This window comes from Scophthalmus maximus, chromosome 15, assembly GCF_022379125.1.
Source record: "Scophthalmus maximus strain ysfricsl-2021 chromosome 15, ASM2237912v1, whole genome shotgun sequence".
Classification (NCBI taxonomy): Eukaryota; Metazoa; Chordata; class Actinopteri; order Pleuronectiformes; family Scophthalmidae; genus Scophthalmus; species Scophthalmus maximus.
Window position 1 is genome coordinate 2,392,869 of NC_061529.1, and position 23,856 is coordinate 2,416,724.

General features: G+C 44.8%; 2 protein-coding genes across 5 annotated transcripts in view; one reads left to right on the plus strand and one right to left on the minus strand.

The window, feature by feature from the left end:
• nsd2 (nuclear receptor binding SET domain protein 2) lies at positions 1 to 15,725 on the minus strand. The gene is made up of 23 exons (XM_047337607.1): positions 15,182 to 15,725; positions 13,130 to 13,796; positions 12,101 to 12,272; positions 11,820 to 11,989; positions 11,091 to 11,342; positions 10,791 to 10,998; positions 10,273 to 10,335; positions 9,879 to 9,988; positions 9,482 to 9,593; positions 9,221 to 9,336; positions 8,937 to 9,026; positions 8,440 to 8,566; positions 8,043 to 8,243; positions 7,755 to 7,934; positions 7,498 to 7,654; positions 7,205 to 7,407; positions 6,116 to 6,219; positions 5,753 to 6,022; positions 4,940 to 5,056; positions 4,521 to 4,662; positions 4,326 to 4,432; positions 3,943 to 4,141; positions 1 to 3,223 (listed from the first exon to the last, which is right to left on the minus strand). The coding sequence occupies exons 2-23, from the start codon at positions 13,751 to 13,753 to the stop codon at positions 2,898 to 2,900; spliced, it is 4,050 nt and encodes a 1,349-aa protein (XP_047193563.1). The 5' UTR covers positions 13,754 to 13,796; positions 15,182 to 15,725; the 3' UTR covers positions 1 to 2,897.
• The window catches only part of letm1 (leucine zipper-EF-hand containing transmembrane protein 1), a 24,721-nt gene continuing 15,064 nt past the window's right edge, over positions 14,200 to 23,856 (plus strand). For 2 of the 4 annotated variants that reach the window (XM_047337610.1, XM_047337611.1), the window contains exons 1-4: positions 15,814 to 16,127; positions 16,514 to 16,909; positions 21,784 to 21,841; positions 22,194 to 22,674. In XM_047337610.1, the coding sequence (XP_047193566.1) occupies positions 16,831 to 16,909; positions 21,784 to 21,841; positions 22,194 to 22,674 (618 nt within the window). In that variant the 5' untranslated portion in view covers positions 15,814 to 16,127; positions 16,514 to 16,830. Of the gene's footprint in view, positions 14,639 to 15,811; positions 16,128 to 16,513; positions 16,910 to 21,783; positions 21,842 to 22,193; positions 22,675 to 23,856 lie in introns of those variants that run through there. The other 2 variants (XM_047337609.1, XM_035610084.2) reach the window with 2 other exon arrangements.

Below are 23,856 nucleotides of genomic sequence, written 5' to 3' on the forward strand. Positions count from 1 at the left end.
CAGGTTCCACCACTTTTTATTGCACGATTCAACAAACAGTCAGATCTGCACAAAAGTGTTTTCAGCACTGCATCAAGGAAAAAAACAAAAACATACAAGGTCAGAGAAATTGTATGATATTTACAATAGATGCATCACTATTACCACTTATACATTATGTACATATTAGTCTCTGGTTTTTACTATGACAGTAGTTACAGAATGAAGAACCCCTACGCACACGTTACACTTCAGCTCTACAGGGAATTACAGTGCTTACCAAAAATAATAATAATAACAAGAACTGGCTGGACTACATTCAACACAAATCAAGGTTAGGAGGAAGATCGCGGGAGGTATATATATATATATATATTTATATTATACATATATATATACACTCATAACCTGCGGCACGTCCCGTTCACGTCCGGGGAGAGAAAAAAATGAAAAAGCTTTAAAAACAAAAAGGTGCAGTTAAAAAAAATAACAAAAAAGCCTATTGTTGTGTCTTTACAAGTTTAATCCAGATTTTTTAAGACATGTAAATATAACCAGAAAGGGAAAAAAAAAGTTAAATGAATCAATGTTATTTTTATATTTTTTTGCCAATGTCAAATCTGAAATTAAAGACATAAGAAATGTCTGTCGCCTCAGTGTTGCTGGGAAACAATCTCATAACCGACCAATGGAGAGAGAGAGAGAGAGACTGGCGATAATAGCGGTTCATAATGTATAAATATGACAGATTCAGTGACCTGACGTTGACGGTACGGGTCCATTTTAAAACTACGCTCATCTTCACGTCGCTGTAACGGATCTGGACTAAATCTGTAAAATGAGGAGAATGTTATGTTCAACACTGAAGTTGTGAAATATCCCGCACGAAGAATTGTTCTTGCCGAGACGGTGACTGAGGAAGATGGGAAAAGAATATATATATTTATATTGGACGTGTGAAATTCAAAAGGAAAAAGTCAAATTAAACAAGGAGCCAGTTTCTTTAAATCTAACTCTTACGCGTTTCCGTTAGCGATGATCGAACAGGTCTCACCGTCGACGGGGGAAAAGGGGCGTCGCCAAAACTCAGATGTGTCTTTTCAGCTGCTCAAATAGTTAAAAAAAAAAAAATCACCGGCGATGTATTAACGTCAAAAAGTTTTTAGTCCCACGAGGGGAAAAAAAAGGAAAAGAAAACGGAGCCGTTTCCTGGACTCGTTCCATGACGTGAAATAAAGAAGCAAACAATCCCCCAAAAAAGTGCTTGTTTTTCCCAAAACACCAGAGATTCTCACTTTACAGCTGCGGAACGACGAGGACACGAGCTCGCGTCCGGACGAGACGGATCTGAAAATATGACAAAGTGGCCGCTTGATTATTTTGTTCCGTCTTATCGTTGTTTGTCGTCATTTTCTTCGGCTAAAACGTCCAATAAATCTCGGACGTACGAAACGCGTCGGGTCGAAGGCTTTTCGCGAAAAACACGAGATCCCGCCCGGTTGTTGTCATCACGACTCGTCGGACGTTAGCGGGAACTGTTTTTATGTTTCACGACGCGCCGAGTGAACTGCGGCTCGGACGCAACGTGAACTTTGACCTGCCCGTGGCAACAAGGGGGGGGGACGAGTTAAGTGCCACTTGTCTTTCAACCTCCTGGTAGACAAAAAAAAGCAAACGCGATGAGACATTAAGCGGGTTTTTCGTTCGCCTGAGCGCCGTTGACTCACGGCGAGCGGGAAGCAGGTTACAGACTTAAAAAAGAAAACCTCCTGAGGAATTAAGAGAACACGTTCAAGTCTGTCGTCTGTAGAGCGACTCGACGAAGCGTCCGGTGACCTTCACATCATCATGACGACGACAAACATGAGAATCTTTGTACCGTGGTTCTTCAGATACTTCAGTGGAAAAACAAACAGCACCTTGACGTCAGCACCAACACTCGGCTTAGGAAATAAAGAGGAAATAAAGACACGGTTCAAGAGAATCGCCGTCGCTCCTTCATTGATCAGATTCGCTCGTCGAGAACCTTGAAAACGTCGCAGTAGTGTTTTCGGCACTCGGTGTTTCTTCCCCACTACGACCTCTGAGCCCTCGTTCTCTGGACATGCAGGCAGGTCAACGGACTCTAGCACCATGTTCAGCATCTTGACACAAAAAAATAATCATATCTTGAAGGAAAAAAAAGTGAAACTGAGCTAAAACAAAAGAAACGCACGTCTACAGTTACACGTCACCTACGAAAACGAGAAGCAGGGACGTCGTCTGAGGCCGTTTCCGTAGTGTCTTGGCGTTTGATATTACATCTGACACATATATATATATATATATATATATATATATATATATATATATACTATATTTATATATATATATAAAAAATAAAACAATCCATTTGGCAGCCTGCTTGACGTCTCTAAACTATTCCAGTAATCATAATTTTGGTCTTTGATAAACACAACTATAAAAACTCTGCTGTTCAAGATCGTCCGTGTTGAGGGCGGCGGCGGCGCTGCTGCTGCTCAGCGGCGCCTCCCGCTGGTTCAGGTTGCTTTCGTTGGTTTAAAAGTGAAAACAAAAGACGACAAGATGAAAATAAAAAAAATAACGTTTTTTGGTTGGTGGAAGAACGAGAGTTAGAATCCACCGTCCCGTGTTTCCTGACCCTGCTCGCTCAGTGCAGACGGGTTAAAAAGAAGAAGAGAGAGAGAGAGAACAGTTTGCGCGGCGAACTGGAGGTCGTTGTCGTCGTCGTCGTCGCCGAGCACGTGACACATAAGCGGCCTTTCCCTGACGACGGAGAGTTACAGTGCCTTGGTTTTTGTGTGTGTGATCTTGAAGGTATTTCTCTACGTGGTTTTTATATTTGTTTGTAACGGCGGAGAAGCAGGTGTCAGAGTCTCAGTTTGGTCTTTGAGGCCTCAGGCCTCGGCTGCTTTCCTCTTGGAGCCCTTGGTTTTGGCCTCGGCTCCTTCGGCCTTCCTGGAGCCTTTAGTGGGACGACTGACGCTGGCGGCAGCAGTCGCCGCCGCCGCCGCCGCCATCGTCTCCAAGTCGACGGGCGGTTCCTGGCTGTCCGTCGCCTCCAGCTCGTCGTGCTCCAGGCAGCACAGCTGTCCCGTGGGGGGCCACGGGCGCAGCGCCCCCTCCTGGTGGGCCTTGCAGAAGGAGTTGGGGCAGAGTTGGCAGAAAGCCTCCGAGTTCTTCCCGCAGACGTCACAGTGGTGCCAGGGGCAGTCCCACCGGCCTGCGGAGGGCGGACACGTCACGTTAGGAACAAGTTAATCGATTAGTTATCGACTACTAAACTAATCACCAACTATTTTGATTATCGATTAATCGGTTCAAGTAGTTTTTGTGGGGAAAACAGTCAAAATTCTCTGATTTCAGCTTCTTAAATGTGAATATTTTCTGGTTTCTTTGCTCCTCTGTGACAGTTAACTGAATATCTTTGGTGTGTGGACAAAACAAAACATCATCTTGGAGGTTTTGGGGGAAACACGATTTGACATTAGTCCCCATTTTATGAACCAAACAACTAATAACCGATACTGATTAAAATCATTTTGGTCTGTAAAATATTTTTTAAAAAGGCCCAAGAATCAATTTACTGTCACAAAGTAAAGCAGCAGAACTTCACATATGAGCAGCCGGACCCAGATTTATTTCTGGGAGTTATTAATTTATAATAAAATTAGTTACAGATTGATTTTCTGTCAATCGTCAATAAGATTTATCGACTAATGTTGCAGCTCCATTAAAAATGTGTCTGCGACAGAAAAGTGAAAGCGACTTAACCCTGAACAAAGAAACAAACAGTTGGAAACCAGAATTAAAAAGTGAAGAATTTATATAAGATGATAGAAGATATTCTAATCATTGGGCAGGAGGCTGCTCTAATAACTAAAATCTTAAATTCCGTTAAATCTAAAAAGCTAAAGAATGTTTCACGTGTGTGTTTCGTACCGAACGGCCTCTTGGTGAGGTTGAGGCAGGACAGGTGATAAGCTTTGGTGCAGGTCTTCTTGCCGCAGAGCACCAGCTGACCTCCGTCTCCGCAGCGGAAACACTCGTCCTCCGACTTCTTCTTTCCCTCCGTTTTCCTCTTCTTGTACTTCCTCTTCAGCCGCTTCCCTTTGGGCTCGGCCGCCGGGCCGTTTGAGTTCTGCGGAACGAGGAGAGAAAAAACCACTCCTGAGTCAAATTCAATGTTTTATAAGATCAGCAGATACAATGTTAGACCCAGAAAAAATGTCCTTTGATCGAAAAGAGACCCTTTATCGAAGAAATAAGAATATTGTCCAAACACCAAGACCCAGAATTTGATCATCACGTGCGTGAATTCGTACCTTGGGACGATCGCCGAGGAAGCCGCTGCAGTTCGGAGCGCCGCAGCGACAGACCAGCTTCTCGTTGCCGAGGCAGTCCAGGTTGTAGTTGAAGGTCAACTCGGTGCCTAAGAACAAAACCAAAAGGCGATAATGAATAAGAAAGGAAATGAACAGAAGCACGAGCAGGTGAGTCTTCCCTGTCACTCGTCTCACCCGCCGGGATGTCGCAGACGGCGAACAGGCCGACCCGCGTGTCGCCGTTCACCGTCCACTTCTGCGTCTCGCAGTTGGGCTGACAGCTGTGGTTCATGAAGCGGGAGTAGTTTCCCTTCGGACCCGCGTCAATGATCCGGTCCTGAATAACAACGAAGGCACGAGAGGGGTTTGACAGTTTACTCGTCACTTGTACATTACATTAGCAGTAAAAACATCTGTGAGGATTCCACCGGCCGCCGGTGTTTGTAGTACTGACTACTGTAATGTTACAGTCGACTGTTGTGCAACATTCCCAATGCAATACCGTCGTGTTGCTGTAGCTCCCAGTGGAAATGGTTCTGCTGCAGAGGAAACAGCGACCTGACACACTGAGGAGCACGAGGGGTTAATCTGCCTGGACGACGCTCGGCACCGACCTTGTCGATGGTGAGCATGTAGAAGTCGGTGATGTTGTTCTCTTGGGCGTACTTGATCCTCGCCCTGCACTCCTCCTCGTCGATCAGCTCGCCGATGTATTCGTTCACAAACTCGCCCTGTTGGAGAGCAAAGGCGACACATCAGACCAGAGACCGACGGCGACCCATAAAAACAGTCTAAATTCTCTGATTTCAGCTTCTTAAATATTAATATTTTTTGGTTTCTTTGCTCCTCTGTGACAGTGAACTGAAAATATCTTTGGTGTGTGGACAAAACAAAACATGGTTTAGGGAAACAGGATCAACATTTTATGGACCAAACAACTAATCGATTAATCGAGAAAATAATCAACAGCTTAACCCATTATGAAAATAATCGTTAGTTGCGGCTCTAAACTTTTCACAATCACCAGTGGAGAAACTCTACAACCGCAATAAACATTTTGAAAATACATATTTTTAAACATTTCTTGAGCTTTGATATCTCGTCATTTATCGGCCCAGGTTCTTATTTCAATTGACTAAAATATGGATTTGCCAAAAAAATTAATAAATACTCTGCTTGGGTTTGATAAGGAAATATCCATCTCAACTATTAAAATGTTTAGTCTGGTGGCTCTTTGTCCTAAATTTACTGAGACAGAGCGTTTCCATGGAGACAGACATTCTGTTTGTTGTCTCTGGTCTCTGGACCAGAGACAACAACATGCCCTGACCACTTGTTGATGTGTGTAACGAAGCCGTGCGTCTTCTCGGGACAAAAACATAAACATGCTCAGGCTTCGTGTTTTCAGAACATTGCTATGCACGGACCTTCTTGATGTCGCGCAGGGCGACCAGGCCCCAGCCTTTGCCGGGCGTCTTTATGATCTTGGTCTCCGGGTACAGACGCTTGGTGAAGTCCTGGTTGCAGCAGCGCTCGCCGTTGGGACACACCTGCGGGTGGCACTCGTACTGCAGCATGCGGTTCAGACACTCGGACTCGAAGCCACACGGCCGCTCGTCCGTCGGCTTGCAGTTGCACTTGGGGATCTCGGAGATGTCGGCGGCGTAGACCTGAACTCTGCCCACGGGTTTGTTGACCTGAAGAAAAGAAAAAAAGAAAAGATAAACAACATGAATATCGGAGCAGGAAAGATAAAAGTAACATTATATTCACACGATGAGTTTTAGCACCTTGATGAACTTGTACGGCGGCGGTTTCCTGCTGTTCTCTTGAGCTTCCTTCGCCTCTCGCTTGATCTTTATCTCCTTGAATCGAGCTTCAGCCTCCAACAGAGCTGAGGGGACAAAACAGTGTAAAGACTCCGTTCATTTCATCTGAACGTTCAGGTTTAGAAGATGATGCTACAAAATAATAGTCACGTGATATGAACAGCAGGTTTAGGAGCGAACCATTTTTTGTTATTTTAAAGTTTTCTACAGAGCAAAAACGTGAAAATATGTAAATTAGCAACAGTTTACAGTTTCACCTTTACCAACTACATTTCTGATATGGTAGAAAATATATTTTTTATAAGTGTCTAGTTCAGTGAACTTTATATGATACTAAAAAACTTTTCCCCATCTCAAAATTTCAATGGTATATACGTAAACATTGAAAAAGAGACAACAAGAAGAGTTGAGTAGTCTTTACTTTGAATGACTAATGAACTAATGAATTGGTAGTAACAGATTACATGTAATGGGATTACGCAAAGTAACTACAATCAGACAAGGTTATATTAAAAGAAAGCATAGTTAGTTACATTGTCAAGGATTATGTGATTACATTTTGGTTGTCTTCAAAATATGGCATTTTTGATAATGCTGAATGTTCTACAGTATAACAATAATATATTACTGTGTACATTAGTGTGTTCATACCTTTTTATTTACATTTAAAATGGAAGACAGATTTTTAAGTGAGCGCTCCTCTCGCACAAGTCTTATAACAAGTCAAGAGTTACAAGAAATGCTTTTTTTGTTTGTTTTGTAAATGCTGAAAATGCTAAACGCATTTTATTTGCATTGAAAAATGTTTTTACGATATTTCAAAAGATTTCAAAAGTAAATTAGTGGAACTCAAACTTTTGTGGTAGCGTCCATTTTTGAGTAAAAGGTGCAATATTTATTTCACTGATTGATTTTGAAGTAATCCAAAAGGATTTAGATAAGATTTTTGTCTCTGATTACAAAAAATGCCATGTAACTTGTATTCAGTAACTGACAACATTTCCAATCCGAACGGACCCTGCTGATGAACTGGTTTTAAGGAGCATTTACCATTCTTGAAAACTTTTCCGATGCCCGTCCTCTGGTGCTTGCTGCCCCGGTCTCCCTCCATGTAGGGAAACACCCGGCCCTGGTGGGTCCAGAAGTAATCCTTGGAGCCGAAGAAGAAGACGGGGAACTCTCCGATCTCGTGGCGAAGGTGCTGGATGTTGGTGGGAATGTTCCGCGGGTGGTAGATCTCCGCCGGCCACCATCTGAGCGGGAGGAAGCACAGCCGTGCATTCAGGGTCCAAACGAGAAGGTAGGGTACTCAAACAAAGAATAGTTTTGACAGTTTCTATCACCTGTATGTTCCCAGTTTGACCCAGATGATGTCCCTATACTTGGGTTTCTTTCCGGCTCTGCAGTCGTTGCAGAACCAGCTCCCGTCGGGCATCGTGATGTTCAGGCAGTCGGGGTGAAAAGCAGCGGGACACGACTCGCAGCAGAGCAGCTGCCCTCCTGCAAACACGAGGACAGATGGAACAACATTATGGATCAGTGAGGAACGTTTTAGATGTGTAGTCACAAGTTTTAGACGAGAAAGGAGAACGAGACAAACCTTTGGAGCAGACGAAGCACCAGCTGACGTTGACGTGACTGTGGTGGCTGTAGCCCTTCTTGGCGCTGAAGTGGTTGGTGCAGACGATGGCCGTGTTGGTGATCATCTCGCTGCCTGCGGCCACACACGGGTCGCCGATGTGGTACGCCACCGGGCAGCGCAGGCAACGCATCAACCTCCCTGCGACGGGGGAGAGCGAGCGAGAGAGAGCGGATTACAATCAAATCGCAAAATGAAAAGGAATCTAAACGGTAAGCGATCACCTGTGACCACGCTTCACTGCCTCACCCTTGTTGGACTTGTGCTTGGTGCGGCAGCCGTAGTGGCAGCTCAGGCAGGTGTGCAGTGGGCAGCGGAAGCCCTTGTTGTCGAACAGGGTGAGGGGGTTGAGGCCGACGCACTCCTCGTGGTAGAACTTGCCGCAGTGCGGGACGTGGCAGCGACGCACCTTCCCTTCCGACTGCTTACAGGTGAAACACGAGTGAACTCCTGAGGAGAGAGGAAATGGTTACAAACGTGTACTGACATGACTCCTTCGTATCTTGCTTGTATCACAATACAAGCGAGTACCTCCTCTAACTCTTCCATTGCTATTAACGGTACTTCAGGAACTGAATGAACTGCAGCAAAACGTCACGTACAACATCAAAGTAACGGCCCGGTGGCCGTTTCCTGAACTTCTCACCTGAGCTGCACTGTTGACAAAGCAGCTTGTCGTCGGGTTTGAGCGACAGACCTAGACAGTGGAGGTGAAACATGCCACAGCATTGACCTTCACAGGGAACCAGGTCCTCACCAGCCTGCTCACACGTCTGTAGAATCACACAGACAAGATCAAAACATGGAAACCAGGAGAACTGGAGCACCGACAAGGAAAAAGGTGTGAAGAACCACACACGTTTAAATTGTAGAAATAAATTATTGAAATGACGGAGGCGTGTTTGTGCCATTTTCAAAACAAATGAATCAAGAGTTTCTTGTTTAAATCCATAAGAAATAAAAGTTAAAACCTGTTGCACGACAAAAAAGACAAAATCAACAGCCATCGGCACCACACAACAAGAACACTACACATTCTGGCCCCTTCACAATAAGAGCTTCCCTTTAGTATATCATGCGCCCCGCACAGATGTATACATACGTAACAATGTTACGTATGTATACATCTGTTTTTAAATATACCTGGCAGACAAACTCTTTCTTCCGTTCGCCTTTCTTAGTGCCGTCTAAGCTGTCGCTCGGAGAATCGGGACGTCCTTCGCTCCCGGAGCCCTACAAGCAAAAAAAAAAAAAAGTGTGATGAATGATAAGACAATAGTGGCTTTGTTACTTTTAAGAGTTTTCCCATCAAGTGGATAATGGACGATGCATTTTAAAGCAAACCAGTTTCTATTAAATTGAATCATGCTAATTTAAATAATTAGCTTGTGTTATTGGAAGTTGATTCGATATTTAATCCCTCTCACCTCCGGGTCAGGACACGGGGACGACCTCCTCTTCTTCGCCTTGGCCGGCGTGGCCTGGTTCTCTCCATCCTGTTTCCTTCTCCTCCTGCGCTTTGGTTTCTCAGCGTCTGGATCGTCTGCGTACAGTCAAAAATAATTTGAACATTTGATCTATAATTAACCAAGGCAGCCGAGATGGCGGTGGGGAGGCGGCCACAGAACAACAATAAAAAAACACAAGAGGTGCGAGTTAAAAAAGAGAAGCGTAACATGGTCGTTTACCAGACACAGGCGGTTTTGACTTTTTCTGTCGTCTCTTGGTTTCTTTCACGTCCGTGTCGGTTTTCTTCAACCGTCTTCGCTTCTTCACATCCGTTCCCTCGGGAGTCGACGCCTGAGGAGGGGAATATCTCACTCAATCAATCAAAAAATGTATTTAGACATGGTCTCAATGCACTTAATAAAACAATAAAAACAGTGTGGATGTGAAAAACACAGAAATCAAGGGCTAATTCCAAAAGTGCTCAATGTCCATTTTGGGTACAAACGTGTGATTGATGTTCATTATTAAGAAAAGATTTGTCAGATACTTATTGTAAAAGCAACTAAAGACTATTACTATTCAACAACCAGAGCAGGTTGTGTATCAGACGTGACATCACACCAGGGGGAAACTCACCGGTTTCTCAGCGTCTTTACTGACTCTGCGTCTCTTCTTTGGCTGCGGCTCCTTGTCTGCCGCTGCGTCCGCTCGCTGCCGTTTAATCGGCTTCTTTCTTTCTCTCTTCACTGGAGGAAGAAATTCAAATAATAATAATGTAAATTTGGCTTAGAATCAGACACATTTTATTTTGACAATATCTTCGCCCTCAGGGTTAATTTAAAAACTATTTCCCCCACTCACATATGCCAAGTCTCTAACTGAGCCAAAGGAAACGTGCCAAAATCAACTTTCACGCTCAGTTTAGCTTCAGGAGGAAGCTGCTCAGTCTCCTGAGCTTCGGTTCACTTACATGAAACAATCTCTTCTTTTCTGTGTTTTAGAAAAACAGCATTAAAAAAAAGGGACTCACCTGAAGAATCTGTCCTTTGCTCGGCGGGAGTCTCCCTCTTCCGCCTTTTCTTCACTTTGTCATCTAGAAGAGCAAAAGTCTCTTTTCAAATTTAAGTCTTTTAACATACGGGAAGAATCAACACTCTTATCTCTCATGTAAGTACAGATGAGGATCTGAAGGGGCCTTATGATTGTTAAGTTCCGTTATCAGCTCCTATTTTAAATGTTCACTATGTTTTATAAATAGCAAAGGAAATATCTGTGTTTTCCAAAGCTTCGGGGTTATCAGGGACAAACAGCTTACGTGGCTTTTTGTCTCACAAACTCTTTCTACAATCAGGAATGGAAATTCTTTAAAAACTCAAGCCACATTAAAGGATAAACTCCACAATAATCCTCCCACTTCCCTTTTTTACTGGCCACATATGGCTGTAAAAAAAAACAACCCCACACACAAACCAGCCACAGACAGATTTACCCAAGCACTGACTGGTGGCTAGCGTTGATCCGCTGCCCGTGTTTCAACTCTCAACCAACCTGGAACTGAGACTGGAAGTGAAACCAGTTCGGAAACGCCCTCCGGTGAAGCGGCCAGCTTTGATTTCCGTTTCTTCACGGGGTCAGCGGGGGGTTTCCTCCTCCTCACCGTCTTGGTGGGAGATGGAGTCTGGTTGTTGGGCTTTCTCCGTTTCTTCTGAGGTACGAGCGACTCGGCCTGATTAGCTGGTTCAGGAGTGACGGGATCCTGCGAAAAGAAAAACAAACCAGATAGATTTATTGACGCTGTGCAAAGTTAAATAGCTACTCAGGATGTTTTAAGTGTGATCGTGTGGTCACCATCTTATAACCCCCTACCATCAGGGAGGGGGGATCCGGGCTGAGCCGCGACTCCATTGCCGGGTTCGTCTCGTCGCTCTGTTCTGGCTTCAGCTTCTCCATGATGAGGGGGTTCAGATGAGGCCCGTCGTCGTCGTACAGAAACGTGAAGTTCACCATGCGCTCGTCCAGCGCCATGCCGAGGGCCTCCTTGGCCTGGATGACGCCCATGTTCCACTGGGCCTGGAGCTTCCGGGGAACAGACGGAGCCGCCTGCACGGCGAGGAACAAGTTACAAAGAAAGACACAATAACAGTTAGTGATGTTTAGTCTCTGTGTTGAAACAGGAAATTCATTTTGACAACAAGAAGATGCTGTTGACATACTTATTCTTATAGGGTGGGAAATATTTTAAAACAAGATTGCATAATTGATAGGCAGCATGTGGCAGCCGTGTAAGAGAAGACTACACGCACAATTTTATGTTGTTAATATTATTCCTTTCTTGTTTGTTGGTGAAAAGAGGGAGAAAGAAATGTTAAATAAAAATAAGTTGCAAAATATAATCAGTTTTTTGTATTAGAAAATGTATTCTCCAAAAGAAATTAAATAAAGAGAGCGATCTTGTGTAAAACATTTACAGGAAGTGCAATGTTTTAATGTTGCAAGGTTTCCGAGCTGAATCTTTCTAAACGACCCACCACATCTCTGACAGAGCCAATAAAAAAGGAGCAAAAGAAGCTGATTTACCTTCTTGTGGATGACGCAGGCGACTGCAGCGGCCTGTTTGTTGCCCTGGCTTAGCTCCTTGTATTGATCCTCCCCCGTGAAGGACACCATGTTCTTCTCAAAGATGTAGCCTCTCTCCGGGGCGTCGCCGAAATACTGCACGTGGTAAAGGAGGCCTGACCTGCTGGTGGCTGCCACAGAAACCAAACTAAATTAATATTACTATTATTAATATTAAATTAATACTTAAATGTGGAAATCGGTCCCATATATACTAGCACAGATATAACAACTGTAAGTACCTTTCTGTTTCTGTTTGAAGTGATTGCTGAACTCCGGGTCTGTGGTCACCATGCAGGGCCACCAGGGGTATCCCGACACCTTCGTCCAAACCAAGTCGCCGACGGAGAAGCGGATCAGGAAAGGAGACGCTTCCGTCGCCGCCTCCTCCGTTAACTCGGGGATGAGATCAAGCTGGAAAAGAGAAAGAAGAACAAGTTTATCGAATAGATGAGAATATAAACTAAACGATTTTCTGTCACCTTTACCTTTCTTAAAATAAATAACATTTTCCACATACACGTCACTGAGTTTTTGTTTTTCGTGTAAATATATTGGTGGAAAACTTAAAACATGTTTAATACATACTGTAAATATAGCCAGACCGACCAACATGAGCCTTTCACAGACACATCAGTATCAGCGCTTATATTTGCCAATATGAAAATCATTTACTCTACAGAATAAACAATGCTGAAAAAAAAGTCCATACATTTTTCCCCCCATCACATAAAATAAATAAATCGTGTTTATTTTCTTAACTCAATTTCTATATATTTGGTTGTATTTATGTTTCCTTTTTATTTACGGTTATTTACGATATAGTTTATGGTCAAACTAAAATATCAAGCCTCAATCACATTGCTTTGTCATAAGGGTTTGATAACTACATTTTAGGAATCATTGACAGATTATCGGCAGATGTATCATATCGGAAATCTTGAACTACCAAAACCCATATTGGTCGGGCTCTAATCTTATATATATATTCAAGTATATGCACAAACATTTGAATGTGACTAGATCAAAGACAACCCCCCCCCCCCTTCCCCCGTGAATTCAGGTGATCATAGGAGGTCTGGTACTGTTTGGCCTCCTCATTAATGTGTGTGGTCCTTTTATATCACCTATCAGCATAAAACACAGTAAGGTACTAGCACCTTACTGTGTTTTAAAGCAGCATTAGCAGAAGGCAAATTGTAGAGTATTACCATAGGCAAACACAAGTTGTAGCTTTTTTTCTTAAAGTAAGATGTAAAAAAAGCAAAAACCTCGTCCGCTGCTCCGGCTCCATCTGCGACGTCTGTGAAGTCAACTTGCTCCAGAGCGACGAAGGGGGAACCGAGGTTCGGTTGGGGTTTTGGCTTGTGGGGCCTCCCTCTCCGCTTCTTCGCCTCCTGCCTCTGCTCGGGTCCAGATATAGTACCTTCAGTGGCCGTGGCCAGACTGGTCCCATTGGCGCCGCACGGCTCAAACAGCGGCTGCTGCCTGACCACCTGGGGTATCGTCGCCTTCAGTTCGGGCTCCGTGTGAGGAGTGCAGTTGTGCTGGTGGGTGCCGTTGGTGGCGGGGGCCTCTGCGCCCTTGAGCATCGGCGGTTCTGGAGCGCAGAGCTTGGGCAGCGCGTCCTGGTCGCCGTTCAGCACGCGGGAGGTGAGGTCTTTGAGCCTCTCGTGGTGGTTGTTGTTGTTGTGGCCGTGGCCGGCCATCTTCTGGAGGACGCCGTCTTGTAGTGTGGCGGCCAGCTGGGCGGCAGCTTTGTCCATGAGCAGGGCAGGGTCGCTGCTCATGTCCCCCCGACCTTTCCGCACGCTGAGGGACTCTGGCGGCTGCTTCATGCTGACAGGGTTGGCTGGCTCGGGCATGGAAGGCAGAGAGCTACCTTTAGTGTCCATGCCACCTCGAACCCCCCCCCCCCCCCTCTCCAGGCTCGCTGGGCTGCACGGCAGGGAACAAACAAGACACTTATCATTCCACGGGTTCAGTCACACAACATTAATATCAGGCGGGCAATTTTTGGGGACGGGATGGGGTTGCACATTTTGACAAAATGGCACTCACTTGCTCCAGTGGAGCACGAAACACTGGAGACACTGGAGGAGAATGAGAGAGAGCTGCACCTGTCACGTTACGTTCCAGAGGCGTGGTTTGGGACGTTGTTCTTTTAAAATACAGTAAAGGAATATTACAGTGGGTCAACTCACACCCCTCACCTGATTACATCCATGCATAAGAACAAAAAACACTGGCGTGTGTGTGTGTGTGTGTGTGGGGGGGGGGGGGGGGGGGGGGCATCTTATGGCGACAATTTCAAGTTGCCTTTCTCCTGGGGAAGAAAAAAAGGGGGGGGGGGAGAGAGACAAGCTAGCTGCTGCAGACCAGAGCTGCACAGATCCGCCGCATGCAGCGAGCAGCCCGACGAGTGGGTGGCTGCGACCGAGCCGCATCACCGGCGAGAAAAAAAAGCCGCGGAAATGGAAGCAGCTGACAACAAGTCCGTGTGCGAGCGCCGCTGCGCGTGGACTCGCGTCTGCAGGAGTTACCCACGCACCCGGCTTCCGTTGATGACGAGCTCAACGTGTTGACACGGCGGTGACAAACTTGTGTTTTGTCAACACAAAGTCGCGATGACTCCCCAACTGTGAACGCGATCTGCTGTGCAACGTAAAAGAAAAAAGAAAAAAAGATGTCCACCTTCTGCCTGCAGGTCGCCTTTACATTGTCATGGCACGCAACGGGCTCCGGCTATGACCTGGAGCGGAAGCCACGATGTGGGCATGGTAATGAGTCCGGCCGCGGCCGCGGACAGGCGGACAAGCGTCCACCCCCGTTAGCGCACAGCCGCGTCTCTGTCAGATGCTACACAGTCAGCCATTACCGCGCACTCCAGCAAATAGACAAAGCCGCCACCAACAAATGCTAAATCAAATTACTAGCTAACCATCCTCCCAGATTAATGCAAATGTGTGAATGAATACCCGGGCGCGTGGCTGCACGAACGCGGTAGCTTGTTCCAACTGTTTCCCCCATCGATTCACTTAATATGCTCATTTTGTAGGGCGCCATGACAGCTCGTTTCAACAAAAAACAAAAAAGGGCTAACAGTGCTAGCCAAAGCTAACAAGCCCGAACCATTGAAAGCTAACGGCTTAACGTTAGCACGGTTAGCTAGCATGCTAGCTAGCTTGCTAGCTGGCTAGCTAGCAGGTCCTCTGTTGCTAAAATGGATGGTCGGGCCCCGGACAAGTGTAACAAACAGAATCGCTCGCGCCGGCTCGACCCACCGGAGCGGACGACGTGAAGGAGCTTGTCCCCGCAGTTACCTGCTTCAGTCTCCGGTCGGCGGTTAACGGGGGGAACGGTCCGGAGTCATCCCGTGGAACGGAGCCTTTCATTCAGGTCGAATCATCGGAGGCTTGCGGGAAACTCAAACTCTGCGGCCGACCAGCGCGAAAAATACTCACTTCCGATTGGTCGGGAGCGGAGCGAGAGGATCCAACCGGTCCTTTCAAAAAACACACACTAACCGTAGGAAGTGGCGGAACCTGGGCCCGGTGCCTCTCCAACGCTTTATTATATATTTTATAATGGGTTTTTTTCTTCAAATTCGTGTCAACAATAACAGGCTGCAGCTACTGTGTGAGCCAACGATTAAATGTAATCTTTATGTCGCGGTTACAGTTCCCCCTAAAGTACAACATCATAATTACCGTTGATGAATTGAAATATGACGTAGTAAAAATATCCTCATATTTTCATACACACATTTAAAAATCTTCATATATCCGTCTACTATGTGTCTATATGTCTATATATATATTTTTTTTCTGTATATACTGTATATATATGTGTGTGTGAGAGTCAGTTATTGTGGCCAGTGATGAATAATTATGGTCAGTGCTGCAGTGGCTGATGTGGCTGGTCAGCGGTTGGTCAGTGCTACAGTGGCCGGTCAGTGTCTGGTGAGTGCTGATGTGGCTGGTCAGTGGCTGGTCAGTTGCTGGTCAGTGGCTGGTGAGTGCTGCTGTGGCTGGTCAGTTGCTGGTCAGTGGCCGGTCAGTGCTGACGTGGATTGTCAGCGGCTGGTCAGTGGCTGGTCAGTGCTGATGTGGATGGTCAGTGGCCGGTCAGTGGCTGGTCAGTGGTTGGTCAGTGGCTGCCGCAGCACCTAGTTGAACCAGCCCCATACTGTAAATCCAAGCAAAAACCTGCAGTACCAATAAAGGAAGCTAGGAGGCGCATACCTACCGGAATAACAACCTGCTTCCGGTAAACGCTTGCGTTTCAGCATAAAAGTCCACATCCTTGACAACATACTTGACATGACGGATATGAGTCTCTTTGGAAGTAGTTTAAATAACAATGGACCACTAAATAAGTATTGATTGACTGATTCCTCTCGAACTATACATTACATATGCTTGTTTTAGTGTTTTAGTATTAATTTTGCTGTAGACATCTCATCTGTGCATTTTTTTCACAAATCTTTTTTCATTTCTAACTCATTTATATTTCTTATATTTAAACTATATATACAAATTCGATGGCAGCAGCAAACATCATTTCATTGCATGCGTGTTTGAATGACTCGTATGGTTTTCGGTTACTTTTATTTTCTTAACTCACCGGAAGTGTCCCTTCCTCTCACATCACAGGCAGGATCGCACCGACCGACGCCGGTTTGACGTCACTCGGGAGCCCGGCCCCGGCTCACCAACTATCTGTCATCCGCGGAGCAGGGAAGGACGTGACATGACGTGACATGGAGCCAAACTTCCCCCTGGACACTTACATATATATGCGTCGTAGCGTGTTAACAAAAAACCCATAAAAAGTCTACACGGATTTCTCGATTCTCCGTGTTTTATTTTTCTTCTTCCGGTTAGCGGCTTCGACATCTTAGCCAAACTAGCTAAGCTAGTTGGCTAGCTAGCTTAGAAACCGATCGAGGCAGTAACCTGAGACTTGACGCATGGCGTTAATCCTGTTTACGAGGTCCCGGGCACCTTTCATGAAAACGTCCCGGTCTCTGAAGAACGAATTCCGGAAAGGTAAATGTGATTTAAAAAAAATATTATATGTGTGTGTGGCTTGACTGTTTATTATGACGACATGAAGCTAACTTAGCTCATCAGCGTACAGTGGAGGGGTCATGTTTGCTCAGGGGGTCAGGGTCGGAGGATAATTGGGGTTCCCGGAAGATGGTGAACGACTGAAGGTGACATGGTAGCAGGCAGCAGATAACTGGGGTGTAACGTTGCCTAAAAACAGTCCTGTCATTGGTCATTCGAAGCTTCAAATCAACAATCACCTCGTGTCAAATCAATGCTGAGGCGTTAAGGTCATCATCCCATCGTGAGACTCAGCGTTTCAAGGAGGCATCGCGTTATTGCTGATGAGCAAAACACGATTTGGGATCCAGGTTATCTGAGGACAACCCCGGAGCGCCCCCCTCCCCCCCTCCTCTCCACTGCAGGATGCGTGTTGCCATGGCAAACACGGTTCCCACCCAGGTTCTTTTCATTCAGCATCCTCCACACGGAAGTGGTGTTGTGAATAAGATGAGGAGTGGGACCTCTCTGTGTGTGTTTTTGCCTTCAGGAGCACAGTTTATCTTAATGTTTGTCTGTTTGGATATTGTGAAATAATAATAATAGTAATAATAATAATAATAAGCCACATGAGTTGTTGATGTTGCGAAATGCAGAGAGCAGTGTGGGAATGTTTGCTTTTTCATACATATATATATATAAATATATATACATATATTTTTATATATATATATATATGTATACAAACACAAGACTTGAAGACGACGTCATAGACTGTGAGAAGTTGGGATTGCCAATTTTGACACTATTTTCTGACCACACAAGGAAATGAATCGATTGATTGGTAATGAAGATGATTGTTAGTCGTGTTACATGTACAAGAACGTCAATCACATACAAATATTTTTTTTACAAGATGTAGGTATTTACCAGCTCCAGACCCTGGACTGTCCCGTATGATCGTTTTATATAACAGTGGACTTTTTATGTTTTCTTTTTCCAGACGCCTTCATTTAATACGCCGGTTATTTAATACACCACATTAGCCAAAACAATTCCATTACTTTACGGTTATTTATTAAGAGATGGATGGATGGATGGTGTTGTGGTAGATGGATGCAGGAAGTCGTAGACAAAGAGGTCTGCGGTGCAGTTGCAACGGAGTCTTCGATCTCAACAAAAGTCATAGATCAAATCCAATCACATTCAGTTCGTTCTCACTTTCATACCCTTTTCATCCATTGGTCTAAAAGTCTATCTTGAGATTTGGTAATGCGGACCGAAGTCTGGCCAAGACATTACAAAACAGGTCATGCTGACCTGTAGTCAGCAAGTCAACATCACAGTCCTGCAATGAGGGTTCATACCCTCATAACCACTTGGACACGTCAGCATCATAACCCTACAATGGATGGATGGATGGATGGATGGATGGATGGATGGATGGATGGATGTACTTCCTGCAGCAGCAGGTATCTGTCACAAAAGAAATACAAATGTAAAAGTATAAGAACTGCCAAACTATACAAGTATCCAAAAAATAAATATAAACTATAGACAAATATTAAGAGTTTCCTAAAAGATTATTCAGAAATGTCTTATATTCTATATATTCAGTGTAGAGAAATATCATATAAAGTTACCATGATAGTTGATTTATACATATGTTGTTCACCTCAATGACTAATATATTAATAGAATAATCATAGCACCACCCTAACTACCTTAAATACTAAACTTCACTTTATTATTTGCATCCATGTCCACCCTTTTTAAAGGGGAGTGATCTTACTATAATTAATTTGTCATTGTTAAAATCTGTCTTTCCACTGGCTGCTCTTTGGCCAAACTGAATGCGGCTCCAGACCAACTCAATTAAATATTCTATTATCGCTGTGTGTATTACCTGTTGTGTAAGCACCAGTGTGTAGATATGAAGGTGATTCGTCTCTTTGCACTTTTCGTTGTTTGATTTCCAGGCGTGTCACAGTGGCCGAGCAGTGGGTGGGCTTTGGAGACATTAGAGGTGAACCGGGAAAAAAATTTAAATTAATGTTTGTATTTGAGTTGGTCAAGTTGTGCTTATAAATAGATGGCAGTGGTCACGAGGGGGGTTTTGTCTGTCTTCGGTGGACAGACTGAGACTGTGCTCTTGGCTTTAGGCCCGGCTTATCAGACATGAGGAAAAGGTCAGTGCCTCATTTAACTGCACCTGCATAAGACTGGGCTTCATTTAACCTTCATGTACTCATGTTATGAGCTCTGTTACAATCGTGTGATAATAGTATTTCCAGCTCGAATCAAGCTGTGACCCTGATCAGCCGTCCATGCCGCTGAACATTGACCACCTTGTCGTCTTGGCACGGCGAAAGCGCAATCAGAGGTCGTAAGGGCGGTCGTATAGGGAAGATTAGAGCGCGATTGTCTGATGTGGCGTCGATGAAATACGGGAGAATCAGTTGTGATAATGTGATGATGCACTGAGACGACGGAAAATGTGAGTCTCTGTTGTCTGAGAGTGTGGTACTAGGGGAAGTTAACCTATAACGCCATATTTCACGAGATGCCCGACACCTAAGACACCAACAGATCCACCGTACATACTGAGAGAGCCGAGAATGACGGAGTGAACCACAGTCTGGACTAAAACGTGACCTGGACTCAAAACAAACTTGTTTATCGGACACTTTGTTTCCAAGGGATCTAAACAGTCCATCAACAGTCCTCTTCTTCTCTCCTTGACTCTGTGTCAGTATTTCAGGTCACACTTTTCATAAAAAGGAGGATATTCTTACAAAAAAATGGCACGAGACTCAAACTAACAACCGACGTCTGTCTTTATTTGACCTGATTACCGGAGCACCTCAGGGAACTGACCCGATGCCTCTGTCTGGTCGTTCACTGCTCACGACTTGAGCACGAGGGAAGTTTTTTATTAGCCCAGGCCACTTTAGCAGTTTACGGCCACATGCAGGCTGTGGGGGTCACACATGAGTTAGCTGTAAGCAGACAGGGGGCGGAGCATGACCTCGTCATGACCTTGTTTATTTTGGGTCAAGACCAAAATCAAGCCAATTGCTGATTGTAGAATAATTCCTATTTAATAAGTTCAGCTTATTAAATTCATCCTCATACAAAGTATACAACAGTGTTTTTTCTCACGGGCCAAAGTGTGAAAACAATAAAAATGCAACAAATAAAAATAACACACAACGTAAAGATAAAAAAAGACAATGAAAGTGTGTGTTGCACACAATACTGATATCAGACAGGAAAAAAGAATCTGACACGGATCTATTGGCCGATATATATTGAAAACAAAAAATACTAAGACTTTAACAGACCCTTATTACAAATATATGTAAATGACGGAGACTTGATGCTTTACAGTTCGACCATAAACTTTATTATCAATAACTAAAAAGAAAAAGAAAACACAAATAACAGAACTTGAATTTTAAAAATACTAATAATATTTGTGTATTAAACAAAGAACACAGCTCACCTGTGGAAAACAAATTCTGCTCTATTTACATATGTTTTCAGCGTGATTTATGATTTTAGAATTATTTCAGTACACCCATGTGTTATTTGGGGGGGGGGGAGTATGTAGACAAAAAACTGTTGATGAATAAATGTAATAATAGATAAAATTTGTGCAGTCAGAATTGGAAAATCATCGTACTGAAAGAGGTTTGACTATGAAACAAAAACTAAAATCTCCGGGTTGCTGATGAAACCACAGACTGTGGTTTTGTGTGTGTTGTGCCCAGGAGAACAGTAAAGGTTAGATAATCTACTGTATTTCCAGGGATTTCCCTTTCTGTGCCGCAGCGGCCGGGCCACCAAGGCCACAAAGGTTTACTCTTTTCCAGTAAACTCTGCGTCGTCCTGGCCCGCGGCCACGGCCCGTCATGTTCCGACCAGGCCTTGCTGGATTCACTCCAGCCGGCCACGTGAGAACCGGGGGGGGGGGGGGGTTACGTCATCTGCTCTCTGGTGATTGGCCCGCTGGGTCTCACCACTCCGCCCTCCCTCTCTCTCTCTCTCTCTGCATGTGCGCTCATCGCTCTGGTCGGGGCCTCCGGGGCGGTGAAGCCTCACTGTGGGCCTCACCGACTCGGTGTGGATGTCATGGCCACGAGGCTCAGCAGTGTGAATATATTTACACTAAAACAATACAATGTGCACAATGTAGAGATTAATAATTTTAAAACAAAAGGAAGTTGTAAAAACAATCCATGAACTTTGAAAATGTAATGATAAGAGAGAAAACAATTATTTAAAATCCACCCACTTACCTACCCACCTACCTGCCCACCTACCTGCCCACCTACCCACCTACCTACCCAACTACCTGCCCATCTACCTACCTACCCATCTACCTACCTACCCACCTACCTACCCATCTACCTACCGACCCACCTACCTACCCACCTACCTACCCATCTACCTACCTACCCACCTACCTACCCATCTACCTACCCATCTACCTACCTACCCACCTACCTACCCATCTACCTACCCATCTACCTACCTACCCACCTACCTACCCACCTACCTTCCCATCTACCTACCTACCCATCTACCCAAGCTGGAAAACCCCAGTGTAAAGTAAAAGTCCTGCTCAGACTTTTGTCATGTATTTCTACATAAACCATTTCATACGACACCAGCAGCCATTTCCCTTTATATAATTGTTACATAACCGCACAGACATAAAATCTCATCAAGGAATCAGACCGGAAAACCGCCGGCAGATGTCTGCTGCTGTGTGTGTGTGTGTGTGTGTCTGTGTGCGCGTGTGCGTGTATAATGACTTCTCATCAGAAATCTGCTTCTCATGTTTATTTTTTTTAAATATTTCTTCTCAGGGAAACTTCAAGATGGTTCCTGCTTCAGCTGCACAGCCCTCAGACTCTCCAGTCAGAAGTAAGTCAAATAAATGTGGGGATTTAATGGTGTCTGCATTTTCCTGAGTCAGCATCTGAAAATAAAAAACTTGAGTCAATAAAAAATGGTCCAGTGTGTTCTACAGTATAACATTTTCAAGATAGAAATTCAATTTTACAGTTATTTAAAGCTTTAATTCAAAGTGGTTTCTTGGTGCTTTTCATGTAAGAAACCAGACTCAGTTCAGGCCTGTTTGAAGTTTTGGGAGCTCGCACAAAATCTTTCCTGAATGTCTTTTGACAGTTTGAATTGATTTCATTGTTGCATGCTAACACTACCGCTGGGTTTGTTTTAATGTAGAACTTATTCTTTCCCCCTGTTGTCTCCTCAGACTTGATGGATATCGACTCGGCGGTCCGGCCCAGGTCTCCTCGTCCGGGCCTCACCTCCCTGTGTCAGACGGGTACGCGGGCCCCTGCCAGAGCTCCGACTCTCTGCGGTTCCACTGCGCGTTTGCGCTGGGGGCCTCCCCCTCGCTGCACCCCGCCATCACAACGGGGGCCCAGTGGACGATAGCGCGGCCGCAGGACATCCGGTGGATACACACTTCGAGGAGGAGATGGGACGAGTCCAAGGTGGAGAAGTCGCTGCGTTCGATAAAGGACAAGAAGAAGCTGGAGGAGGGGGGGCCGGTGTACAGTCCCACGCTGGACGCGGAGCGGGTGAGACGGACGGTCCGACAGTGGGTCGTGGACGAAGTCAAGCACTACTACCACGGCTTCAGGCTGCTGTGGATCGACACCACCATCGCCGGGCGAATGCTGTGGAGGGTGCTGAACGGAAACGTCCTGTCCCGACGCGAGAGGAGACAGGTGAGCAAATGTCTTAAGTGCTAAATTTGTTTGGCGTAAAGTATAGATTAGTCCTAAAAGTTAAATGGTACCAGAGTCAAATTCCACGAAAAGTTTTGTTTTGTAACCGAGAGACAATTAGCACAAACCAGAAAAGAGCATTTTCCCACTGTTTATATTCTCCACTCCACTTTGCTAATAGTGATAATGCAACAAAATCTATAAGATTCATTACAAACGTCCAATTACCAGTTCCAGTAACACCTTTGTTTTCTGGAAGATGCAGCTTAAGCCTCAGACTTTTAACTGGATATCAATTATGAAGCTACCAAGTGAATATAATAGTTATTTTTTAAAGAGTCAGCTGGAAACGTTAAAAGGAGTTTTCAAGTAAACAAACAATTATTTGATCAATCAAACATTAGAAAACCATGACTACTGTCTTTTACAATATGTGGCATCATCAAATATTAAAATTATCATAACGTAAAAGCCAAAAACAAGCATATTTTAACACAGTAAAACATCAAATATTGCCCCAAAAAATAATATAATTGATTAGCAAAATGGTTTCCAATCAATTTTTCTGAAATCAACAACTCGTTGGTTCAAATCTCATTATTCAGGGTCTTGGTGATGAATCTGCGGTTGTTGTTGCACGTGTGTAAGTGAAGGGACGGAAAGTTTTACAGGTCCAGCAGCAGTGACTAAGGGGGCGGGGCTTAGCAAACGATGACTCACTGGTAAATTTGGACCATATGTGGCGAGTATGTATACATATATTCCACCATTTTAGCCGAAGATCTGCGCAATTACAGTAAATGATACCTGAACAGAAACAGAAATGGGAGTAACTGATTCCACTGTTTCCACGGTGACACGGTGAGTTTGCACAGCGGAGCAACCAGCAGCACTGGGGTAGAGATCTTGAGCGACGGTTCCATTCGGGAGAGCTCAGACATCATGTTCTGTAAAGTTTTAAATCCACAGCTTCTTCAAACCCCTAATGGGATCAATTATAGAAATTGGCGGCACGCTGGGTGTTGACTCACCAGGCGCTGCGGCGCTGCTGCCCGATCAAAGCTCTTTAAGGCGGAAGCTTTCTACGTGTGTTGCTGCGTTGATTAGAAAAGTCCTCAGTTCACTTGGCCCCCCCCCGTTTCTGAGTGGATTACACAACATAAACACGCTTAGTTAGAAAAA